The 10,406-nt window shown below is 37.3% G+C and overlaps 2 protein-coding genes and 1 non-coding gene across 3 annotated transcripts; 1 reads left to right on the top strand and 2 right to left on the bottom strand.

Moving 5' to 3' along the window:
• The first annotated feature begins 200 nt into the window (after window positions 1-200).
• On the top strand, window positions 201-274 carry TRNAI-AAU. The gene has a single exon. It is a non-coding gene; the product is annotated as a tRNA-Ile (tRNA).
• Window positions 275-1,281: 1,007 nt separating this feature from the next.
• Window positions 1,282-5,395, bottom strand: LOC122306103 (probable UDP-arabinopyranose mutase 2). Its single transcript, XM_043118504.1, has 4 exons — window positions 4,525-5,395; window positions 2,255-2,505; window positions 1,999-2,167; window positions 1,282-1,825 (listed from the first exon to the last, which is right to left on the bottom strand). Exons 1-4 carry the CDS (start codon window positions 4,855-4,857, stop codon window positions 1,490-1,492), a joined length of 1,089 nt encoding a protein of 362 aa, XP_042974438.1. The 5' UTR covers window positions 4,858-5,395; the 3' UTR covers window positions 1,282-1,489.
• Window positions 5,396-7,147: 1,752 nt separating this feature from the next.
• On the bottom strand, window positions 7,148-10,406 carry LOC122306104 (cytochrome P450 85A-like). The gene is made up of 9 exons (XM_043118505.1): window positions 10,138-10,406; window positions 9,314-9,635; window positions 9,066-9,215; window positions 8,726-8,971; window positions 8,549-8,635; window positions 8,379-8,457; window positions 7,765-7,871; window positions 7,513-7,637; window positions 7,148-7,400 (listed from the first exon to the last, which is right to left on the bottom strand). The coding sequence occupies exons 1-9, from the start codon at window positions 10,323-10,325 to the stop codon at window positions 7,313-7,315; spliced, it is 1,392 nt and encodes a 463-aa protein (XP_042974439.1). The 5' UTR covers window positions 10,326-10,406; the 3' UTR covers window positions 7,148-7,312.

Here is a 10,406-nt window from a genome sequence, read left to right on the forward strand (position 1 = left end):
CCAATTAATTAAATATTAATCTATGAATTAGAGGTGACGCATGAAAGCACAATACCAACCCCAAATCCAGCTCCTTTGCTCGCCGTTAGTAACCTCGCTGCCCGCTGCCAATTCACTAGGTACCGCCGCTCTCATCCAACTTTAAACTCAATAAAGTACAGATAATTACTTAAAAAAGTAAATTAAAGAGAGAATCGCGTGGCCTATTAGCTCAGTTGGTTAGAGCGTCGTGCTAATAACGCGAAGGTCGCAGGTTCGAGACCTGCATGGGCCACAGCTACAGTTTTGCTCTTTTTTTTTTTTTTTTTTTTTTTTGTTTTCGGGCTGAGTTCACAATATAAAAGAAGGCCCTTTGGCCTTTGCTTCATTCATCCGTTCATCAATCCTGTTTTCACATGCTATCAACCTTTTCATGTCCTCTAGGACAACCATCTTGCATTTATGTGATTTTTATTCCCTGCGCATTTTGCAGGAACTGCCTGACGTTCCTGATCTACTTATGAGCCTTTAAAACTTCTCGGCTACACTTGTTTGGTTGTTGACTGCATTGAGATCAATTCAGTTTAGTTTAATTTAAAATTAACTATGATATCTAAACACACAATTCTTAAATCATTAAATTCATCTCAATTCAAAACTTTTTTACATGTGGGACGAACAATCTTTTTCAACTTTCTATTAATAGTATTAAACTCATCTTAACATCCAAACACATATAAACTCATCTTAGATGGATCTCACAGAACTCATTCATCCATTTCAACTCATTATTATTATTAAAAAACTGAACTCAACTCAACATTCAAACGCAACCTAATATTCTATTCGGCTGTGATCAATGCTGCAACATATCGTAATTCCGGAAGAACTTATGCGAAACCTGATATAATCTTAAATTGTATTTTTTAGATTTATTTTGACATGTATATATAGGTATGGCGTTATAATTTTTACTGTGGAATTAAATTTATGATTTATTCCTTTTTATTTTACATTAATATTACACGTTAGAAAAATTAGCCCCGGGTTCCACCACTGTGTAGGCAGGGATTTCATGGGACGGAAAAGGGGGTGAACATTGACAACTTTCCATAAATTTTAGGAAGTGGGGCATAAGATTGGTATTCTCAGTTCAAAACTCAAATCCCACCAACTTTGTACAATGGCTTAATGATCATTAACAGGAGAGGGAAAAAGTTGCCTATCCCCCTAACTTTTGCCTCTCATGGGGACTGTTGAGAGAGAAGTCAATTTAGCAAAGGAATTCCAGGAAGACATTAATGGTATATCAACTGGTGTATTTTATTGCTCTAGCATATGAAGTTATTATAAAATTACACCCAGCATACACCAAAATCTTCAAATCCAAGTGTTGACCAAGTGGGTCAGAGAGAGGATGAATTAAACATCACAATGACTAAAACTACTGATGGTTCAAATAACTCTTAATGAGAAAATAGTGGCATTCGCTATCAATCAAAATTTTAGATTAAGCATTCCCATTGGGTAGTTTTGCTGAAGCTCCATCCGGGTTTAGTTCATTCCAAGCTTCAATCCATGTGACCATGGCGTCTGCCAGCTTGTCAAAGTAGGGATCTACCTGACTAAGCTTTTCCTTTACCTGGTTGGACAATTCAAGGTAGCACTTCTGAACAGAGGTGCAATCTTTTGGAAGAACCGCTGATTGGAAGAATGGGATGATCTCCTCCTGCCAGAATATGCCTTTGTACTCCTTCCTCAGATTGACGAATGGATTGCTGGCTTTGCTGTGCCATATATAAGGCAGACCAGTCTTGACTCCCAATCCCAAATGGTCGCATATCACCTACAGAATCATCATTCAGATATCCATTAATTTTAAAGGAAGACTAGATGCTGGCCTTTACCAACACTTCATATTACCCCATGCTGTGGGGAGGAAAAAAAAAAAAAAAAAAGACAAATAGAAGGTAAAACTGCGAGTAATATGGAGAGAACAGAAAGAAAATGAGAGCAGACCTTGATGCACCAGCCTGCCCACATATCATCGTAACGTCCAATAGGCTGACCATCGCCCATGAGACCAAAGTACATTGCAGGGCCAATGAGTTCACGGTCAAATGCTAAATTCATACCACACATGGGGAACAAGGTGCCCTTTGGGATTGTCAGAACTGCATCCACATACCTACAAAACAAAATCAGTTATAGTACTTGGGATTTTGCCACAAATTGAAAAACTGAAAATTTTCAGGTCAATGAATGAACTGCCGACCTAGTGTTCCTCTCACGAGGCTTCACAAGCTGTGTAGGAGCATCATAATCTGGGATGTTGAGCCAGAGGCCATGAGAAACAGCAGTTTTGACTCCCTCACGGAGAGTAAAAGGATATCCACGAACAAAATCTGCACCATCGCGGAATGGATCATATAGGGTATTGAAAAAATGAGGGGTGGATGGGGAGAGAAGGTTCTTGATATGCTGCTCAAGTGCATTGATTAGTTTTCCAGATGGATCTTTAGCGACCTACATGTCATTAAATTTCCACAACATCAATTTGGTGATTGCAGAAAAAGATATTCCAGCATTTCCTAATAGGTGTTAATATATGGGGCACGGAAGAAACCCAATAAAAAATTAAACAAACAATGAGTTGGGAAAATGCATGCCATAGGTAGTAAAACAATGTAGGAGTACTGTAAATAATTTGAACTAGAGCACATTGGACATAATAATTTATCAAACAGCAACCCTAGCATTATCAGCCAGGTCAAGGACCGCAATAGAAAAATTAGTCGAGTTTCAAAATACAGTCATGGAATCATCTCTTGATTTGGAACGCAACAAATGTCCATGAGATCAGTTTCAAAATAATAGTCTAATGATTATATCTTAACTAATAGATTTAAAAAAATGACAAAGAAACTTGAGAAACACAATCATCCAATAATATTTGATCTATGATAGGGGTAGTTTCACAAGTTTGTCTCAGCATTTCAACATCCCAAAGCTGGCCAAAAATTGTAAGATCCATCTAAGCAACAAAGCGCCAAGTATAATGAAATTTACCCCTATAAGTAGTATAAGAGCAGGCCAAACTGATTCGAAGTTATTCTTATTTCAAAGTTAATGTATTTGCTGTCACCTCTGGTATATGTCAGAAAAAAATGGGAAAAATGTGAAGTTCTATCATACCATAACAACTTCCAGGAGTACACAATAACACAAACAGTTATAATCATTCAAGAAAGGAAAGAAAGAAAGAAAGAAAGTGGTAGATCAAAGAAATAAAAAAAAAAAAAAAACTCATGACAGCTACATATCACCAATATTCCAGAAGTACTAATCCACTCCGTTTATGAGATTCTTGACAACTGTCTGACAGTTCAGAGCCAAAATCAAGAGAGATCCATGAACAGAAGTTCCCAATCTCACATGGCAGTGGTAAAAATACAAGATCCGTCTAATCAGTTTATAGCTTCTTTAATTTAGATTGGTAGAAAACCTTGAATACTTATAGTCTAACATGAACCACAAACTCAATTGTATCACTCTCACACCGAGAAGACAAGCAATTCAATTTGAACCGCATAGCATGAAATATCCGGCAGTGGGGCTCAGTCAGCACAGAACTAAACCATTTTGAATTCAAATTCTTTCAAAACAAAAGACTTGCGTATCATGGCATCAATGTTTGGATGAATTTCACCACACCAAACATATGTGTGTTTGTATTGTATATAAATTCACTTTTATGTACAGGTGATAGCTACAGATTTGCACATTGATATCCTAGATTACAAGGACAATTGTTATTAATTTACCGATTGAAAAAAGGGGACTATTTTTTTTAATCCCATTCGGTGCTGAATCTTCAACGCAATCTTTATCCTTAATTTTTTATCTTGGAAATGTATATATCTTTTACCGGATCAGCAAGTTCTAGAGACAGACTTGGACTAGAAGTGGAACTCTTGTCTAGCAGTTTGTATGAACACGGTTCAATATCGCAGTTCCAAGCAATCAAATTTATGTTCGATGGATTTCGAAATTAGAATTTTGAATAGACACAACCATGCACGCAAAACACCATTTTTATGTTGAGTAATGACAGTCATGGTTTTTGCAAGTCACTCATTTTGTAAACGAATGAGTCCACCGTTATAAATTAATTTTTTCGGGTGAATCCTATATTTATTCACTTTTTCGTTTGACCTGCAAATATCCTCTCTTTCCGTTAGTGAAGCTCAAAACAAAAATTGCAGATCAAAAACATAAATTTCGAGCTAAATTGATATTAATGCGGATCAGATTCATGCTAACGCTACACTAACCGAATAGTATCACATCAAAATGCCAATGAATAAAAATGCAACACAAGCAGATTCAAGAAGTTAACACCACCAAGAAATCAAACCAGACATATTTTCTACAAAAGCGAAACAAGCAACACCGTAAAATCACAACCCAAAACCGTGCAAGATCTGCACCTTCATACCAGAAAACTAAGGCCAATTAATTAGCACCATAAATTAAAGAACTTACAAAGCAGTCGTCGTCAATTGTGAAAATATACTTCTTCTTAGACACCATGTAGCCAAAGCAGCGGCAAGCAGAGTCCTTGAAGGAAATGCAGGAGGCTTTGGGACCCAGAATCCTGTTGATGTCGTTGCGGTTATAGAGCTCGTAATCGAAGCCATCAGGGACTTTGATAGTCTTCGAAGGATCACCATCTTGGACGATGATGAGATGGTAAGGCTCAAAGAATGGCCTCCACATCTCAAGGAAGTCCAAGTTCCTGATGGTGGGGATCACAATGTCAAGCTCATCTTTCAGCAACGGCGTTGGGGTATGCGAAGAAGCTTCAACGGTAGCCATGGCAGAGAAACAGAGTGTGATGGTGTGGGTTTGAAGGTTGAGATGGGAGCGTTTGTGAGGGAATATAAGTTAAGGCGTACATGGTGGCACGTGCGAGGCCGGTGATATCGGCACAAATGGAGGGTAAGGGGGAGACGTGTCTGGATTTGGAAGGTTTTGGGACTTTTTCAAAGGCTGCCGGTGTCTGTGCAAAGACCCAAAGGCGCCGGAGAGGGACAGGTCCAGAGTTTGCGTCGAACGGAAGTTGATGTTTCCAATCACAATATGTCTTCCATTCATGTATGAATCTGTAAGCTCCATCACATGCATGTTAGACTCAAATGCTAAACATATCAATAATTATTAAAGTGAAAAGCTTGGCATGATGTTCTTATGCAAGATTTCGGTAACAACAAACTGCACATTACCGCTTGTCAATTTCCCCTCCAATTACCATTGCTAAACAAGGTCAAGTTGACATAATTCAACATATTCATAGCTCAGCTACTGCTAGCATAAACAATTCAAGTTTCTTTATACACTTATTTCAGGGATATTTCTGACACAATTATTCAAAATGGAAACGGAAAATAATGTCCTGAGATTTCTTAAAAAATACATAGGTAAGTTTAATTGGTTTATTCACAAAAGAAATGACATGATAGTCTACACAAAGGCTTGTTGCTCCCATGTCAGAGTTGGAACGGGGAAAAATGGAGTGAGATTCCCTTCTGTTCCAATCTCGGACCTACACAAAAGATCCGTCAAATGGGAATTGAAGCTCAGAGAGAATTGTAGGAAGAAACAAGTTGCTTTCGAATATTCTTTAAATAATTATTAACAAAACCGTACTTTTCAATCGTTTAGTCCGAGGGTTAAAAGAAACAAAAATTATATTTAAAGTTTTAAAATATCTAAGTCCCGTACACTATTTTAAAAAACTAATCAAATTTGAGATTTATATAAAAAAAAAAAAAATTATTTTTTTAATAATAGATCTAATTTTAAAAAAAAAAAAAGTATACGAGAAATACATATCGCAATACTGTATTTAGAATTAGTAAAGAAAAAGCACTTGATGTTGGAACTGGAAAGAACAACCCAACCAATTAAACTTCTTTCATTATGGCTTAAAGGGCCAAAACATTTGCAGCCACGATCTTTCATGAGATGTCAACATGTGCAACTCTTCTGAGAGCATTAGAATATGACATTTTCCATGACATTTGTCACGTAATCAAGGGCAGAGCAAATGAGTCTTGCCAAATACAATCAATTTAGAATCCAAATGAGCCGTGTATGATTCGTATAATTAACGCAATTAACGCAAGAGAGACGAGTTTATGGCCTGCAACTAGGAGCCTTTCCTCATTCTGCTTTTGGGTTTCCTATCCAGCCCATCAACCCAGCTTCATAAACAGGAATGGAATCCGAAATTCTTAATTGGGGCGTATAATTCACAATCTTATATATTTTCAGTCTAAAAGTAGAAGAATTGGACATAATGGTTTATCCTTTTTAGTAAAAATACTCGATCTTTTAAGAAGAAATTATTATCTAATTTCTTAAATGTAAATACATTTCTTAACAACTTCTTTTTATCTTTTTTATCTTTTTGAAAAGAGAAATACTACAACCACTAAACGATTTTATAAAAATAAACATATAAATATGATTTTATGTGATATATTTGATTTAATATACCATAAAAATAATTTTACAATTTAATATTCTACACCAAACCAGGTTTACTCCCTGTGGTTAAAACATTTCACTTTTGGGAATCCGCCAATTAGCAACGTTGGGGCCTCCTCTTAGGAAGAACCAACGTGCTGCTTATTTGGCTACTCTGAATGGTCATAGTCGCCGCTTAATTACTCAGCACGAATTTGGAAACATGCTTGTTTATAGGAGCTTGAATGTTACAGTCTTACAGAACCTTTTTCTCTCTCAATAGCTACACCAGCAAACTGCAGAGGTGGCAGGTTCGTACCCCAATCCCGATGGGCTCATTCCTCCTAGTTTCAGCCCTATTCCTTATGTGTTTTGCTCTTTGGTTAATGAAATTCTCACCTATATATCCTAGAAAGCAAAAAAGATTCATCGATTGACGTGCATTAATATTGCCTTCCCTATGTCCTTTCAGTCAGATTAAAACCAGTCTTTTGATTCCAAGGCACGGAAGGGGACTAACAATCGTAGCTGGGCCAGAACGAAGCGATGCATATAACAAGTTGATGAGTAAAGATGACTACAGTTGTAAAAATAGTTATAAAGTTCAAATATTTCTATATGCCAGTTAAGACTTTGGTTGCTTCAGTTGAGGGTAAACACATTTATTAATTACATTTTATAATTTTAAATCAGCCAAGAAATGGGGACTCTCAGTTTCATTTAATTTCTAACCTGTTACAACATTATTGTACAATCATATCTTTCTATATACTGTCTTCCTTCTATACATACATATGTGAAGTTAGTAAGATGAGACCCTAATGTGTAGTCCATTGGGTGCTTCCACTCTTGGAAATTTCATTAGTCTATCTCCTCCTATCTCTTTCCACCTGCAAAAAGAAGGGGAAATCTACATTAGATTAAGTTTTTCACTTTCTTACTGTCGTTTTCATCTGACCAAAATAAGGGAATATATGACTAAGTTCGTAGGCAACTATTTACCTGTATCTAGTTACCAAGTAGTGTAGGAAAGTTGAAATTTCTGCTATTCCTAGTTCTTTTCCAGGACACTGCCTGCTGCCCCCTCCAAATATAAAAAAGTAGCTTTGAGAATCCAAGCTCTTGTCCTGCTTTTTGCAATCATAGGTAGTTTAGTCATTCAGAACATAATTTCCAATCCCTCGTACAATAGCATTAAACTTCTACATTCATAAGGTAGACAATGGAAAGTGTAAGCATTAAACGGTAGCTTACCATCCATCTCCATGGATTAAAGGTGAATGGATCAGGATATAAAAAAGGGTCATAGTTAATTTCTCTTGTATAAACATATATTCTCCATCCTTCTGGAATCACAAACCCTGAACAAACACACAGAAAATATTGTATTAGCTCTCTCTTACAGGACACATGCTTTTGGGAAAAAGTGAAAATACCTATTTGTGGTTTGAAAAATTGACGCTTCACCTATCAATGGTCTACTAAGGTGACACTTTCACATAGCTATTATTTGTGAATGTTGCATCATCATGCTTAACTGTAGACATGACAGACACTTATATGTGAATCTGAGATGGATAATCCATCACTTTCTAAATCACATGTTGACTAATTGAACTCACTCCATGCATGCTCTTTACATGGTTAAAATTTGTGGTTGAAGGGATCGATCTGGCTAGATTGCCATGTAATGCTATGTGTCAGACTTATTAATTGCTAAAGTACCAATAAAGAGATGGTAGCTGCAAAAAATTGTTTCTTGAGCCCATAAAAAGACCGCAGAAGCTATCACAAAAGGAGATCTTATTAAAGTTGTTTTGACTTTTGTTTTGGTTCATTTAAGTTGCTTTAACTTAATTTCCACTCACCGTTCAGTTCCATATCTTTTGTGGTTTTTCTCAAAACTCCATTAACAATTGTTGCTAATCTTGAGGTCTCATAGATGACCTGCATGAGAAAAAGAAGACCAAATGAAATTTTATTCTTCATATTTTACTCAGAAACCGGATAATGTACTGGAAGCCCCGAATATTCTTACCGCACGCGTAAACTTCATCGACTTGATGTCATTCCATCCAATTGGATCCTCCGGCCTTTTCCTTTTTCGAATGTCCAAATGTTCTTTCTGCAGATTTTAAAGATTATTTCAGCACCGCAAGCACGACATCTGTACTAGAATATATATTAACCTTTGAAAGTAGATGTTATCACTTACTCTGAGTTCTTGAAGAACTCTAGGATGATCATGGAGATACTTGACTGCCATCATGGAAGTAGTTGAGACAGTTTCATAACCGGAATACAGAAGTGTAATGATTTGATCTATTATTTCTTCATCGGTAAGTTGGTATCTGTTTTCATCACTTCTCATGAGGCAACCAAGCATATCTTGGTGGGTTTCCTGTGAAGCTTTTCTGGCGTCTATTAGCTGCCTCAACATGCTTACAATATTCTTCCTCGCCTGAAAAAGTTGTGAAGCACGTAAATTATTATTGTACTAGAATTTTCTATGGAAGACTATGTAAAGAATGAGAAGGAACAATCAAGCAATTTACCTGGAAGCCGCGACGATAATTTGTTCCAGGAAGGTCAATAGGCAATGAAAGTGTCCCTAAAACTAGCTTAAAGAACTCAGTCATGAATGGTTGGGATATTGAACTGGATTCAATACCGGCAATCTGCTTAAGGGATGAGAGAAGAGCCATCTGCATTAAATAGTTGAGATAATGTTCATTAAAATGGAAAAAAGAAAAAGTAACAACTTCATGTCTCAATGAATTAGGAGTGTGGCTGTGATTCGAACCTCTTTGGTCTTTTCTTGGATGTTGATGATTTGGTTATCCCAGCTGCTAAGGTGGCTTCTCATGAATTCATCAATTTTTGGCAAAAGCTGGTCTCTGATCATGGTGGGGCTGATGAGGGCAAGAAGTGCACCTCTCATGTACTTGTGGGTGGAGCCATGAACTGCTGCAATGTTGCATTTCCCCAAGATATCCAGCATGGACTGTGGGTAGCCAGGAACAAGGCCTTTTGCCTCATTCATGAGGATGTACCTGTTGATTTCTGGATCCATGGATACAATGGTAGGGCAGCCCAGTATGTGGGACTTGAAAAAACTCCCATATCTGCCATTCAAAAGTCCATACAGATGATTTACAAGAATGATCAATGACGAAGTCAACTATCAATGGCTCAATTTTGGAGAGGGTTGCCTTATGTCATATATGTATATTTGTGTTTCTCATTGGGAAAACAGACTCTCCCCCCAAAAAACCCAGAAAACCCCAGGGACAAAATATAGGTTGATTTATATTTTGCAAGCTCTTGAACCCACCATTCAGACAAATGGAAGCAAGGGATCTCTAGTCTCTTATAGAGATTCACAAGCCAGAATAACCCGAAATCTCAATTATACCAATAAATAAGGAGGGATTAAGTGGTCCAGATGATTGGCTTAAATCATTAAACCACTTGGGTGAGCACCAGTAACCGGCAATAGAACCAAGGGTAAAAAGTACTGAAAATTAAGGAAACCAAAAGCTTTCCTGTCCACTAATGCAATATAAAAACAGAGATACCCTGTAACATCCACCTAAGAAGAAAACCCAAGTGAAGATAAAGAATCACCTTGCTCTCTGGTTTTTCATGAAGTTTGGTCCTTGTTTTAGAAATTCCGTTGTCTCCCCAAATACCGGCCAACCCATTGTACCTGGAGGCAAACCTTTCTTCCTGTACCTCACCTCATTCCACCTCAGCAAAGCAGAGCAGAAACAGAGCACCAAGGCCATCCCAATAACCACCATTAAAACAGCCATTGATGCTCTCAAGAAGCTCCACCAGCACTACACAAAGAACTGCCAATGGTATGGGCTTCTATAGTTTCAGCTAAGAAGTAA

The sequence above is a fragment of the Carya illinoinensis genome, chromosome 4, assembly GCF_018687715.1.
Source record: "Carya illinoinensis cultivar Pawnee chromosome 4, C.illinoinensisPawnee_v1, whole genome shotgun sequence".
In the NCBI taxonomy this organism is placed as follows: domain Eukaryota; kingdom Viridiplantae; phylum Streptophyta; class Magnoliopsida; order Fagales; family Juglandaceae; genus Carya; species Carya illinoinensis.

Bases quoted from the DNA above. Each gene is read 5' to 3' on its own strand.
- LOC122306103 (XM_043118504.1), bottom strand. From the start codon at position 4,857: ATGGCTACCGTTGAAGCTTCTTCGCATACCCCAACGCCGTTGCTGAAA. The intron at 2,506-4,524 runs GTAAGTTCTTTA...AATGACATGTAG, and splicing joins CAATTGACGACGACTGCTTT to GTCGCTAAAGATCCATCTGG. The intron at 1,826-1,998 runs GTCTGCTCTCAT...ATGATTCTGTAG, and splicing joins GGGCAGGCTGGTGCATCAAG to GTGATATGCGACCATTTGGG.
- LOC122306104 (XM_043118505.1), bottom strand. From the start codon at position 10,325: ATGGCTGTTTTAATGGTGGTTATTGGGATGGCCTTGGTGCTCTGTTTC. The intron at 9,216-9,313 runs GTTCGAATCACA...TATTTAATGCAG, and splicing joins TCCAAGAAAAGACCAAAGAG to ATGGCTCTTCTCTCATCCCT. The intron at 7,872-8,378 runs GTGAGTGGAAAT...GTGTTTGTTCAG, and splicing joins AAAAGATATGGAACTGAACG to GGTTTGTGATTCCAGAAGGA.